The sequence below is a fragment of the Colobus angolensis genome, unplaced genomic scaffold, assembly GCF_000951035.1.
Source record: "Colobus angolensis palliatus isolate OR3802 unplaced genomic scaffold, Cang.pa_1.0 Scaffold38, whole genome shotgun sequence".
NCBI classification, from domain to species: Eukaryota; Metazoa; Chordata; class Mammalia; order Primates; family Cercopithecidae; genus Colobus; species Colobus angolensis.
This window is the reverse complement of record NW_012117154.1, coordinates 2,790,861-2,806,076: the sequence shown is the minus strand read 5'-3', so window position 1 is coordinate 2,806,076 and position 15,216 is coordinate 2,790,861. Positions and strand designations below refer to the sequence as shown.

General features: G+C 37.6%; 1 protein-coding gene and 1 pseudogene across 1 annotated transcript in view; both read left to right on the top strand.

Moving 5' to 3' along the window:
- The window catches only part of BRWD1 (bromodomain and WD repeat domain containing 1), a 134,191-nt gene that overhangs the window by 84,026 nt on the left and 34,949 nt on the right, over positions 1 to 15,216 (top strand). The window contains exons 21-26 of the mRNA XM_011954216.1: positions 2,369 to 2,463; positions 4,162 to 4,351; positions 8,401 to 8,526; positions 8,615 to 8,722; positions 11,441 to 11,565; positions 12,292 to 12,374. Coding sequence (XP_011809606.1) covers positions 2,369 to 2,463; positions 4,162 to 4,351; positions 8,401 to 8,526; positions 8,615 to 8,722; positions 11,441 to 11,565; positions 12,292 to 12,374 — 727 coding nt within the window. The remainder of the gene's footprint in view (positions 1 to 2,368; positions 2,464 to 4,161; positions 4,352 to 8,400; positions 8,527 to 8,614; positions 8,723 to 11,440; positions 11,566 to 12,291; positions 12,375 to 15,216) is intronic.
- LOC105520457 lies at positions 4,446 to 5,582 on the top strand (annotated as a pseudogene).

Here is a 15,216-nt window from a genome sequence, read left to right as displayed (position 1 = left end):
CGATCTCGGGACCTCGTGATCCGCCCGTCTCGGCCTCCCAAAGTGCTGGGATTACAGGCTTGAGCCACCGCGCCCGGCCCATGACCAGAACTTAAAGAAGGCTTCAGCTGTTAGGATTGTAGGAATCAGGCAGTCTTGTTTCCCTGTTTTCTCTTTACTGACTTAAAAAAAACCCACAGCAACTTTATTTTTAAGAGCACAATAAGTTCCTATGTACTCTATCTGTCCTGTAAAGTTTCTCCTATTAACCTTTTGAGTTAGTTCAAGCTCTAGCTGTTGAAATGAATATCATTACATTATAACTAAATTCTGTAGTTTACATGGGGTGGAGGAATCACCCTTTGTGTTGTACAGTTATGTGGGTTTTGACAAATGCACAGTGTTACATATCTACCATAATAGTATTATACCGAATAGTTTCACTGCCCTGAAAATGCTCTGTGCTACACTTACTCATTCCCCCACCCATACCCCTGAACTCCCGTCAACCGTTTATTTTTTTCCTGTTGGTCACATGCTCAATCTCCCCTACTTTGAACATCCTGCAGCAGAGTGGAACATTTGCAATCAGTGAGTCTAGGCTGACACATTATCACACCAAGGGTCCACAGTTTGTTAGGATTCCCTTCTGGAGTTGTACGTTCTGTAGGTTTGGACAAATTTATAATGACATGTATCCACCATTATAATATCATACAGAATGATTTTACTGCCCTAAAAATCCTCTGTTCTCTACCTGTTCATCTTTCTCTTCCCAGCAGCCCCTGGCAATCACTGATTTTTTGTCTCCAAGTTTTATCTTTGTAAAATGCCATGTAATTGGAATCACATAACTAGTAGCCTTTGCAGATTGGCTTCTTTCATTTATGAATATGCATTTACATTTACTACATGCCTTCTCATGGTTTGATAGTAGTTGTTGTTTTTAGCACAGAATAATATTTCATTGTCTGGATATATCATAGCTTATCAGTTTACCTACTGAAGGATGTGTTGGTTGCTTCCAAGTTTTGGCATTATAAAGTTGGTATAAATACCTGGATGTAGGTTTTTGTGCGAACATAATTTTTCACCTCATTTGGGTAAACATCAAGTGTGATTGCTGGATCTTATTATGTTTACTTTTATAAGAAACTGCCAAACTGTCTTCCAAAGTGGTTGTACCATTTTGCATTCCTTAATGAATGAGAGTTCCTGCTGATCCACAAATTCTTTCCAGCATCATCTGTAGATTCAACACAATCCCAAACAAAATCCCAGCAAATTAATTTTACTGACAAACTAATTTTTCAAGTTTATATAGAGAGGAAGAAAATGCAGTATAGCCAGCACAACACTGAAGAAGAATAAAGCTGAAAGACTGACATTCTACTTGGCATTAAGACTTACTGTAAATCTGCAATTTTCAAGACAGTGATGCTGGTGAAACAACAGATCAATGGAACAACTTAAAGAGGCCAGAAACAGACTGACACAAATATATTCAAATGATCTTTGATGAAGGAGCAAAGAGAACTTGGTGGACAAATTTATTATTTTCAGCCAGTGGTAGAATAACTGGACATTCACATACAAAATAAATGAATCTTAGACACCAGTTCTTTCACAAAAATTAACCCAAAATGGATCATAAGCTTAATGTAAATGTAAAACAAAAAAACCATAAAACTTCTAGAAGATAACAAAGGGCAAAATCTATGTGTCCATGGGTGTGGCATTGACATTTTAGATACAGTATCAAAAGCACAATCGTGAAAGAAAAAAGATAAAATATTTGGATTACACTGAAATGAAAACCTACTGTTCTGGGAAAGATGCTATTAAAAGAATGAAAAGATAAGCCACAAACCAGGAGAAAATATTCACTTATAGTCACAATATACAAAGAACTCTTAAGACCAAGCAATAAGAAGGCAGCCTAATTTAAAAATGGGCAGAAGATCTAACAGACACCTCACCAAAGAAGATAAACAGATGACAGATAACCATATGAAAAGCTACCAAAATAATGTCATAGGAAATTTAAAACAATTAGATACACCTATCAGAATAGCTAAAGTCCAAAACGGAAAACATTGACATTGATTTTTTATTAACTTTACTCAGAATGGCCTATTGTATCAATTTTTTTGCTAATGGTGGTAGTGTTAAATCTTATGGATGTTCTCTTTTTGTCTTATGCTTTGATAAGAAAGGGATGTAGTGAAGAAGTTTGCTTTTTAAGTTTATCTAATTATATTTTTACTGATTACCATTCATTTTTCTTAGATGATTTAATCTTATTGGGGAGGATTGTGTACAGCTTTTTTCTGGACATGTGTTATTTAACTTCAGGGATCAAGATTTTTTTCCCCCCTTCACAAATTAGGAGACTTCCTGTGATCAAAGTGAAGGTTCTGGTTCTTCGGAAGAGGATGAATGGAGAAGTGATAGAAAAAGTGAAAGTTACAGCGAAAGTTCAAGGTATCTGTTTTTAATTGTTGTGATCTTTTAAGCATTTTAGTCATAGTCTTGGATGGAATCATACTTGAATTATATTTAAGAGGCAAGAATTTGCAACTGTGGAACAGTTTTTAATACACTTAAAAGGAGACAAAAACTAGATTAACAGCTGTTCCTGTAAAAGTATTTCAGGAGTTTTTTGTTGACTTTAGGCAGTTGACCCAGCGCTGTTGAACATGCATACTGAAAATATAAATTTAATCTTGGCCGCACTTAAAAAGACTAGTATCTAAAGTATGTGTGGTAAAACCACAAATATATTCATTATTACTGCATGTTGAATTTTTATGAGTTTTGAGATCCAAATTTCATGGGGCCAAAATGTCAGCTTCTGGTTCTTATCTTGGTGCGTGTCACCTTCATTCATCTCAACAAGTGCTCAACCCAGAAAACTAGACCTTAATCTCTCCTGTCCACCTATCCATAACATGGCTAGAAAATTCTCCTTCCTGAATATCACTCAGATCATCTTTCTTTTTTTTTTATTGGTACCGTATTGGTCCAAACCATTATCACATACTCTCTGCTTCCTTTCTTGTCTTGTTTTACTTCATTATGATAAGGAGCTAGAATGATTTTTTTTTTAAGAACATAATATATTATCTTTTTTAAAATTTAACAGAAATATCATAACCATTTAAAGCATGCAGTTCAGTACTGTTACGTGCATTGACATAGTTGTGCACCCAGTCTCCAGAATCTTGTTTATCTTGCAAAACAGAAATTCTATACCAATTAAAGAACTTTCTTCTTCACTTTACCCTTCCTCATGTCCCTGGCAACCACTGTTCTACCTTCTGTGTCTTCATTCATTATCTTCTAATTCAACTTTTCTTGAATTTTATTTATCTAAAACAGATCCTCTTATAATTTTTATAAACAAGCTCTTTTTCTAATAAATACCTTTTTGTAATGTGTTCATGTGTGTATTTGATACAGATGAAAAGGTGTATGTGGTTGGTTGAAGTTGGGCCATCTTGGCCCAAGTAGAGACCTTTATTTTTATTATTATTTCTGTTTGGTGAAGCTAGTAGTGGACCAGGGACTAGTTTTCTTTAACTAGTTTCCTCTTTGACTCTGATTTCACTAAGGTGTAGCTAGGACTAGTCTCTTTCATAGATTTCTGTCATAACAGGGAGACTCTTCTTGGGAAGAAACTGACTACTTAGGGCTTTCAGTTTGGTGTAGCTATGCTTCCCTTTAGCTTCTCAGTGTATTCATTGATGGCTTGTGATTCCAGTTGGAATTCCTGGTCTATACGTCAGCTTCCTCCAACATGGGGGTAATGGTGGGGCCTATTTTTGGGGTTTTGTATGATTCTTACTGTTTCCATACGTCTCTGTTTTATTTCCTTGAAGGAGTAATTTTTAGTTGTCTTGCATCATATTTTATCTACAGTATACTTAAAATTTTTTTTCAGGTTTATATCCTTCCTTCATTTCTAGTATTAGTGAGGATTTCTCTTTTTCTCTCTCTTTGTTATGATTTTCAGTCACTTCAGTACTTGTTGGTAGTGAGGGGAGAATGCTCAAGTTAAATCTTTCTGGTATCTTCCTTTTCCTTTTTCTCCTCTCTCTGTTCCCTCAATTTTATATGATTGACTTGCTATCAGTGCTTATATTCTGGTTCCATTCAACTGAAAGCACTCCCCTTTTCTAGTGACTCTTCATCTAGATATTCCGATTGGACAGCTGATGCGGGCATCAATTTGCAGCCTCCGTTAAGAACATCATGTCGTCGACGAGTTACTCGATTTTGTAGTAGTTCAGAAGATGAAATATCTACTGAGAATTTATCTCCTCCAAAAAGAAGACGAAAGAGAAAGAAAGAAAATAAGCCCAAGAAAGAGGTAAGAAAAATGTTTTTTTAAAAATAGCATGTATTGTGATACCCCAGCTTTACCCTATTTCAGATACTGTTTTAACATTTATCGTGATACTGGCATGGTGGTACCTTGGGTGTCTTGGGCCGTGCTCTGGGGCTGGGCTGGTCGAGCTGTCAGCCCTCCTTCGGGAATCTCACTGCACTCCCAGGGTGCAGCAGACACCCTGTGTGTATTGGGGATTCTGAAGGGCACTGTGGACTCCCCTATCTCCTACTCTCAACCCCTGTGGATAGCAGGAGCTCTGGGGCATGTGGGAAGGAAGGGAGCATCTGTCAGTCCTTTGGAGGGTTGGGTGGGGGCAGATTTAGTGGGACTTATAGGGGAGGCCTTTGATTCACAGATGTGGAGTCCTTTGCAGGACTGGGGTCCTGGTCTCTCCACGAGAGACTTGGCATCCACCAGTGTCATTCACTTCTAGTCTTGAGATGGAACTGCCATGACTGCATGTTTCTGGATGTGTCAAAAAGCAGGATTATCTCAAACCTTTAACATCCTGTCTAAGCGCAGGTCTGATCAGAGGGCTGGGTACAGGCAGATTGGCCCTGGTGCCCTGTGAGGAGACCGTGGGATTGGGGTTGCAGAAATTCCACAAGCCTCTTGCCACCTTTGTGAACCATATGACACAGATCCAGCAGGACAGTCCCAGAGACAACTGGGAATTGCTGCGGTGGTTTGGGATGTGGCCATGGTTTTCTCCACATATCTGGAGATGGGAGCTGTGGCGCTCTTGGGCTGCCTCGCAGTGAAACTGGGTGCTGGCATAGGGCTGATAGGCATAGTGGCTGCCCTGCTGGGTGCTCATGTGACTATCACAGATCGAAAAGTAGCATTAGAATTTTGTAAATCGAATGGGCAAGGCAGTTTACCTCCTTGTATCCAACCCAGAGCTTTTGTTAAGGAGTTGACTTGGGGAAGGAATTTGGGGAGTTTTTCTCGTAGAGATTTTGACCTGATACTTGGAGCTGACATCATATATTTAGAAGAAACATTCACAGATCTTCTTCAAACACTGGACCATCTCTGTAGCAATCATTCCATGATTCTTTTAGCTTGCTGAATTCACTATGAACAGAATAATTTGAGCAATGCTGGAGAGGCAGTTTACTGTAAGGTTCACTATGATACTGAGAAAGATGTACACACTTACACAGAAGAGAAACCACAGCAAGGACCTACAGTTGGCTATCATTTGTAAGAATGCTGTCATTGAGGGTGTCGATTAAGGTCTTAGAGACAAAACACATGTGCCGTTTTAAAACAAAGCAGTGCTTTGTGCCAACGGTGAGATTGATTGATTGATTGATTGATTTTTTGAGAGGAGTCTCTGTCGCCGGTGCCATCTTGGCTCACTGCAGCCTCTGCCTCCTGGGTTCAGGTGATTCTCCTGTCTCAGCTTCCCAAGTAGCTGGGACTACAGGCCCATGCAACCACGCCTGGCTAAGTTTTGTATTTTTAGTAGAGACATGGTTTTGTCATGTTGGCCAGGCTGGTCTCGAAGTCCTGACCTCAGGTGATCTGCCTGCCTTAGCCTCCCAAAGTGCTGGGATTACAGGTGTAGACCCACTGTGTCTGGCCATTGCTGTAATTTTTAGTCATATTTACTCACTCTGAAATTCCATTAATGTTAAAAGATTTAGTGTGAGATTTTGGTTCATGCTTTTGTATCCCATATTGCTCCCTCTTGATAAATAGTTTTCACTGATGATGTGAAGCGTTGGTATAAAGGCGTCTTTAAACTAGCAAGCTTGTTTTGGCGAGGTTAAATCATACATATAATTTTAAACACCTTCTGAAATACATCGTGTTTAGCCCAGTTTTCTGATTAACATGTTCCCTGAGCTGTTAGTACCACTGAAATCTTTTGCCCCATTTAAATTGTAAATACTCTGGGTTGGTTGAGTGGGATGTGAGTTTTCTGGGGTCTCATATTATGCTTTTTGGCTTAATTTCAGGTTTAAGTATCTAAACAAAGGGATAAGTAAAAATAAAGTTTTAGTTACTTTCTGAGAGTACCTAAAGTCTTGGACTAGAATATAGGTTATCTTTATCAAATCAGAAGCTGTGGTTTTCCCCCTCAGCTTTACCATGTCTCAAATGTTGCTTTAATGTAATTGTTTCCTAAGCTTTCCATGCCTTCTTAATAATATATAGGATAACAGTGAAAAAGATTCTAAGTCTCATCCCTCCATTAAGAGGTTAACTTCCCAAACATAAGCTCCTTCTGTATTGTACTTTTAATTGCTCATTCAGTGTCTGTATTACCCAGTAGACTGTAAGCTTCTTGAGGGCCAGGAATGCTTCTTTATCTCTCATTGTTGCTTCCCCAGGATCTAGTATTAATATATCAAAACCAAATAATGAAAAAGATACATTCCAGTCAGAGGCTTTTGACTGTTGGTTTAAATGATTGTTATATTGTTTTATGATTGACTTTGATACACTTCATGAAGTCACACATAAACTTTTAAAAAATTATTTGTATGTATGTATATATGTGTTTATGTATTTATTTATTTATTTCGAGATGGAGTCTCACTCTGTCACCCAGGCTGGAGTACAGTGGTGCCATCTCGGCTCACTGCAACCTCCGCCTCCTGGGTTCAAGCAGTTCTCCTGCCTCAGCCTCCCGAGTAGCTGGGACTACAGGCACACACCACCATGCTCGGCTAAGTTTTGTATTTTTCATAGAAACAGGGTTTCACCACGTTGACCAGGGTGGTCTCGAACTCCTGACCTCAAGTGATCCACCCGCCTCAGCCTCCCAGAGTGCTGGGATTACAGGTGTGAGCCATGGCGCCCGGCCACGCTACTTTATTATTAACACTTCTGCACCTCCACTGTTCTGAGTAGTGGGCTTGACAGTTAAACCTTTGCAAATCCGAAACTTAAAGAGAAAGTTCTATTTTGCTCAGAATCTCACAGCAGCACTTATTTTCTCCTGTCAATTTCAACACTAGTAGTAGACTTCAAGGAATTTGAAGGTGCTTTCTTTTTTTTGTGTGTTATTGCTACGTTTACCATTTTCATTTTACATGTCTGTCTTCGTACTTGTCTCTTCATTGTCATATCATCCCTATTTATTTGTGTACACTGTGCTGATTTCAAGCAGGTAGTCATTGTTTAAAGATGTTAAGTCGTTGTGTTTATCTATTGCTGTGTATAACAAACCACTCTAAAATTTAGGTGTTTACATGGCAAACATTGCGTATTTCATGTATTGGTGGATCAGGAATTGGGAGCTGATTAATTGGGTGATTTTGGCTCATGAGGTTACAACATGTTGACTGGGGCTGCAGTCATCTGAGGACTTGATGAGTGTTGGACGTTATTCTTTCTGAGCTTATTCCTGTGGCTGTTGGCCTCAGTTTCTTGCCACACAGGTCTCTCCTTAGCTGGCTGCTTGAGTGTCGTTATGATTTTCCTCAGAGTGAATGATATAACAGTAGCCAGGGATAAGCCCCAGTGCCATTTATGACCTAGTCTTAGAAGTTGCACATAATCTCATCTGCTTTAGTATATTTGGTAGAAGTGAGTCATTAAGTGTAGTCCACACTTAAGAGGAGGAGACTTCCACTTCTTGAAGAGGAGAGAACTATCAGGGGATTTGTGGGCATATTTTAAAATCACCAGTCTTATAACCTACAGTCAAGAGGAGACTCCCTGTGATGATTAGCCTGTGGTCATACTTGGAGTGGAGTCTTGGCAGAACAGGCTCTGCGTAAAAGAGGATTTAGGTTGGGTATTAGCCCCCTAAAATGGGGTGTAAAATAGCACAGAGAATCTATGAGAAATTTAGGAGATGAAATTTAGGAAAATGTTAAGTAGATTTACAGTGCTTTTTATAAGTGATATATTCCTATGTAAAAACTAAATATATATGCTGTGTAAAAACTAATCATTAGATGGACATGGCAAAAACAGTCATTCTGAATGGTGAAGTTTCTTTTATTTTTCATTCAAAGAGTGCATGCCCCTTTCTAACCTAAGAAACTTTGTTCTCTTCCCCGTGGTAGAATTTGCGGAGGATGACTTCAGGAGAGCTTGGAAATATGGAGCATTTATATGAATTTCATCCTCCAGTTTGGATTACTGACACCACACTTAGAAAATCTCCTTTTGTTCCTCAAATGGGTGATGAGGTGAGAGTAACACAAATTTAAAAACACAAATATGGAACATAAAAGTTATATTGCTCTTAATTTTTAAATGCATATTTCCCTTTTGTAGGTAATATATTTTCGACAGGGTCATGAAGCTTATATTGAGGCTGTGAGAAGAAATAATATTTATGAACTGAACCCTAATAAGGAGCCATGGAGAAAAATGGATCTTAGGGTAGGACGATGGCATTATTAAATCATTAAACATTTTAGCACATATATAGTTAAATTATTTACAAATCTATTTAAAAACCTGTTGGAAACATTTTTTATTACTTTCTTTCCTACTTGATAACATTTCTGCTATAACCAAACCTTAAGATCCTGTGGGAATGACTTGTCAGTGGGCAAAATTTGTATGTTGCTGATTGGTATGTAAAACGTTACATGCAACAACCTAGAGTTTCAGAAAGGCAGCTTGGCAATATATATATTATCAATCTTAAAAATGTTTATGTACCCAAGACAGATTTTCAAAGGGAGAAATGCAAGTTTTCAAAAGAAGAAATAAAAATTGGAAGAAAGGTTTAACCTCATGGATATTAAAATAAGGAAATAATAATTTTACCTTTTCAGTACTTAGCCAATTTTGTGATTTTGTTTGTTTTTAGCTCAAGAAAGAATTCCACATTTTAGCAAGTGGCAAAGATGTTGGTTTGTTAACAGTTATTCAGATTGCTGGTGGGGTGTGTGAAGTGGTCCAGGCTTTCTAGGGGATATTTTGGCAATAGGAGTTGAAACTGAAAAATATTTGGAACTTCTAATTCTGTGATTTTACTCTTCTGGTAATTTGGAAAACAAACAGAAATGCTTGTAAATACATGAGTATTGTAGTTCACTCACTGTTTACAGAAACAAAGCTGGAAAAAAACCCTCAAATATTCCACAATAGTGAATTAACCAAATCATGGTGCATTCACACAATCACTTACTATGTACAGCCCATCTTGTACTTGAAGGTTGAAAAATATTTGTGGAATGAATGATGGATACATTTACACAGTGTATTACTAATAGGAAAAATGAGACGTGAAATTGTATTTCTGGTTATGGTAGCAAAATTTTAAAAACATTTGTAGCCAATCAAAAGAAAAACATCAAAATGTCAATGGTGATGATCTGTGGGGTAGTATTACACATGTTTTTTATTTTTTATATTTTTATTCTACACATTTTGATACTTTTAAAAACTTAGAACATGAAGAAAATACTAATTATTTTAATAAAGATAGCTGTTTTTAACATTTATATTCAACTTAATGACTGCTTCTGTGAGTTAGGCTTTATATATATTTGAGGTTTTATTTATGTCTGTTTAACTTAGGACTGTGTACCTAAGTACAGTCCGTCCTCATTATTCTTGGATTCTGTATTTGTGAACTGCGTGCTTGCTTTATTTGTAATCCCCAAAACAGTATTCTTGGAGCCTTTTGGTCATTTCTGTACATGCTCAGGGTGGTGAAAAATTTGACTTGCCTGACGAGCATGTTTCCAGTTGAGGTTGAACAAGGTGTTGCTCTGCCTTCTTTTTTTAGCTCTCGCACTGCAAACAAGTGTCCTTTTCATGGTCTGTTCAGTGCCACATATTTTCCATTTTTGTGCTTTTTGTGGTCACTTTGCTGTTTAAAATGGCCCCTAAGCATAGTGCTGACATGCTGTCTAGTGTTCTTAAGTGCTAGAAGGCTGAGATGTGCCTTATGGAGAAAGTGTGTTAGACAAGCTTCATTCAGGTATGAGTTAAATGTGTGCAGATCAACAACATATTAAATAAGGTACCTTTAAACAGAAACACATAAAGCCAGGTTATGTACACACTGGTTTACTACAGTGTTGGGACCAGAATTTTGCAGGATCCTATCCCTATATATCCTCTATAGCACCGATTTAGTATTTTCATGTTCTAGGTGACTTTATAGAACATAACTACTGTGAATGATGAGAACTATGCTTAGCACTTTGGTACATTATAATAATAACATTTGTTCAGTGAATAAGTGGATGAATGATCTGTTGTATTCCTAGTATCAGAGAAGCAGACATTGGGGGGAGGGTTGACTATGGCAAATCCATTTGATGGATACTCCATCCAGGTAGGGACTTTCACCTGTTTACTGTCCTGTCCCTACTGCCTAGAAGAGGTCATAGTATATGGTAGATTCTCAACAAATATTACTTAATGTATTAGGCAGAAATTTAATATCAGGATTTTGAAGAACACTTAGGAATAAGTAGAATGCTTACACCTTTTCACTGCATAATATAAAACCATATAAATAGAAATGTGCATTGGCTGGGTGTGGCAGGTCACACCTATAATCCCAGCGCTTTGGGAAGCTGTTGTGGGAGGATCACTTTGAGCCCAGGAGTTCGAGATTAGTCTGGACAAAATAGGGAGACTCTGTCTCTACAAATAATAAAAAAGTAGCTTGGTGTGGTGGCGTGTTGTACCTGTAGTCAGTCCCAGCTACTGGGGAAGCTGAGGTGGGAGGATTGATTGAGCTCGGGAGTTTGAGATTGCAATGAGCCATGATCGTGCTACTGCCCTCCAGCCTGGGCAAAACAGCGAGACCCTGTTTCCAAAACAAAGCCAGAAGGAAATATGTTAGATTTTTAACAGCGGTTGTTGTTAGATATTACGCTAATCAGAGATTTGTGTTTTCAGTCTTATACTTTTAATAGTGTATTTTCTAAAGGATGTTCTTTGTATTAGAAACTGTATTAAATATGTGGAGATTAACTTTAGCAAAATTGAATGTAATTAATGATATTGATTACACTTGTCTGCTGGTTTGGAAGCCTAAATTATGAGTTTACTTAATATAACAGTATGTGGAGAATTATAGTATTAAGGAATTGCTTTTATTTTAACCATTAAAAAAAATGTCTGTTAAAGGATCAAGAATTGGTTAAAATAGTTGGAATACGATATGAAGTTGGGCCCCCTACACTCTGTTGCCTCAAACTAGCATTTATAGATCCAGCAACTGGAAAACTTATGGACAAATCTTTCTCTATTAGGTATGTATTATTTTTTAAAATGGAATTATTTAAATTTAAATTTGCCATTTTGCTGATGTAATGATTAGCATGCCCTTCCCATTCAACTCCAGGGTAACTAGTAGAGCACTGTGGATAGCCTAAGATGTGGCTCGAGTTTCTGATGGCTAGGAAACCCATCTCCCGCCCTGAAGTCATAGTAGGCGTGTCACAGTTTTGGTTAAGTGTGGGCAGTCTGTTTTATATGGTTTTCATGCCACTTATATAGGTGGAGATTTCTGACATACAGGCCAAATTTTTTCTGCCCTTTGTTTTTGAAAAAATTCGGAATAAATAATTTCCTACACCTAATAAGGTTACCACTAGTCACATGTGGCTATTGCTCACTTGAAATGTGGATGATTTGAATTGAATGTGTTAAATGAGACTTGGCAGAGTATGAGGCATAAACATTTTTTTTTTTTAAAGAAATGAATGTGTTGTGAATGTACACATTGCATTTTGAAGACTAGTTATGAAGAAAAAATATGTAAGATATCGTTTTGATTACATATTAAATATTTTGGATGTATTTAAAATATGGTATGAAATTTACTGATTTTTAAAAATTTCACTTTTAAAATATAGCTGGTTGAAAATTGAGAATTACAATTGTAGATCTCATTATGTTTCTTTTGGACAGTATTGCTTTTAGACTATATAACCAGCTATGTAGAAGGTTTAATAATTTTTTAAATTTTTGTCTAGATATCATGATATGCCAGATGTTATTGACTTTCTTGTATTGCGTCAGTTTTATGATGAAGCAAGACAGAGGAATTGGCAGTCTTGTAAGTCTATCCTTACTAAGTTTTATATACCGTTAAAAATTAATCTCATGTTTTATTGGTCTAACTTTTTGGCTGTGGGACTCTTATAGTGTATACGAACATGTAAATTCTGGAAGAGTTTTTTTTTTTTTTTTTTTTTTTGAGACGGAGTCTCGCTCTGTTGCCCGGGCTGGAGTGCAGTGGCCGGATCTCAGCTCACTGCAAGCTCCGCCTCCCGAGTTTATGGCATTCTCCTGCCTCAGCCTCCCGAGTAGCTGGGACTACAGGCGCCGGCCACCTCGCCGGGCTAGATTTTTGTATTTTTAGTAGAGATGGGGTTTCACCGTGTTAGCCAGGATGGTCTCGATCTCCTGACCTCGTGATCCGCCCATCTCGGCCTCCCAAAGTGCTGGGATTACAGGCTTGAGCCACCACGCCCGGCCCAATTCTGGAAGAGTTATAAGTGACCTATAAATATATTTTGCTTAACGCTTGGTACTTACTGATTATGCAGACTTTTTTGGTGGGGGGCGGGGCGGGCAGAGTCTCCCTATGTTTCCCAGGCTGGAGTGCAATGGTGTGATCTGAGCTCACTGCACCCTCCGCCTCCCAAGTTCAAGTGCTTGTCTTGCCTCAGCCTCCTGAGTAGCTGGGATTAGAGGTGCATGCCACTATGCCCAGCAAATTTTTGTATTTTTAGTAGAGACAGGGTTTCACCATGTTGGTCAGGCTGGACTTAAACTCGTGACCTCGTGATCCACTCACCTCTGCCTCCTAAAGTTCTGGGATTACAGGCGTGAGCCACCGTGTGTGGCCCGATTATGTAGACTTTTTAGACGAGCAACTTTTCTTCTTTTGGTTCATGACATTTGGAAAGGATTATTTTCACTCCTTGACTATAGACTAGAGTAGACATACTTCCTTTCAGACTTCCTTGTACTATATTGTATATAATTATCTTTGATGTAACATTGGTATAATTTACACAAGTATACCAGGATCTAGAATGATCAGAAGGCTGAAAAATAATTTCAGATTTCACACTGAAAATGTTCTGGTATACCCAAGTATTTCACCTTTGATATCATAACAGTGTAGACTTAAATGAGAAGACTTGACACTGTTTCGTTAAGAAATAAAAAATGCATATACACTTACGCTTTATAACCATGTAATGTATAGGTGGACAGAAAAATTAAAAAACTAAAATTACCTCAATGTAATTTTACACATTCTAGTAAAATTACACATTGGAGTAATTTTGGTACCTCAGGCACTAAATTACTCGAATGTGATTTTTGTGGTGATCATTTAAGGAGGGCTTACTAATTCAGAGTTGTGTAGATTATAAATCTCAGGATATAACTGATAATTGAATGAAGTCATTAGGCTGGGTGGTAATAGCAACTGTAGTACCTGTTTCACAGGTGTACAAATATATTTTCGGTATGGAATGCTATCCTGGGAGCCTGTTTACTGAGTTAGAAATAGGATGGTTCATTCTTTTATCAGTTCTTGGATTTTTGTTGGAAATATTAAGTTTTACCCAGGCTGTGTCATCTGGTGTACACATTCATAAATGATGTTAAGACATTGATCTTTCTAGTTACTGCAGCTTCTTTCTTTCTTTCTTTCTTTCTTTTTTTGAACACAGGGTCTTGCTCTGTTGCCCAGGCTGAAGGGCAGTGGTGCAATCAGAGCTCACTGCAGCCTCAGCTTCCTGGGCTCAAGTGATCCTGTCACCTCAGCCTCCTGAGTAGATGGGACCACAGGTGTGCACGACCATGTGCAGCTAATTTTTAATTTTTTTGTGGAGACAGGGTCTTGCCGTATTGCCCAGGCTGCTTTTGAATTCCTGGGCTCAAGCAATCCTCTTGCCTCAGCCTCTCTAAAGTGTAGGAATTACAGACGTGAGCCACCACATCTGGCCATTGCTACCTTTTTCTATGGGTACTACAAGGCGGCAAATTTTAGATAAAGTCCCTCATCATCCTCATCTGACATGAAAGATTGTCAGGGCATGTGGCTCCTCTTTGTAGATTATTGTCCTGGTAGATGAAGAGAAAATTTTTCTTGAAGAAAAACATACAGCCACAAAAATAACATGAAGCAACATTAGCAGGTTGTATAGTTGTGTTCCAAATAACTTTAAAGTTTCCCAGCTATTGTGATTTTTCAGTCCCCATGAGAGCAAAAATGAGGCTCTCATTTTTGCCAACATGTCCATTAAATTTTTTAAAAACTGAATTATCTACAGTTAAACTAGACATGGAGTCCCAAATGCCTCCTTTAATTTAGTGGTTTTTGTTGTTTTATTTTTGTGGTTGAGAAATTACTGGACCAGACGTGTTAATACTACACTTTAATTCATTTTGCTCCCCCATTTTTGCTCTTACCTTTTTGCTTGGACTTTGAGTAGTATGGCAAGAAGTAGTTGCTTGTTTTCATTTTTGCAGTGGATTTTAATCCTTCTCTTGAAAGGCCAAAGTAGGTTTATTTGAAAAGTCTTAACATAAGATTACCAGGGTGATCAGCTAGCAAAAACATAGAAAAGACACTTTTATTATGAGAAAACTTAATTTTTTAAGGCTCCTTTTTATTTAAAGGGTTGTTTTTGTATGAAGAAATATTTTTATCTAAACTGAAATTATCTTCTAGTATTAGGTAAACAGCAAGAAAAATATACACTTAATTTTTTATATCAAAGACTCACTCTCTTCTAACATGTTTTTGTATTAGGCCTCTCAAAATTGAGGCAGCTGATTTTTATTACAATAATTTATTACAATAATTTATTATTACATTCAATTGTAATTAATGTTTGTTAAATTAGGGTATTAGAGATTTGGACAAAATCATAGTG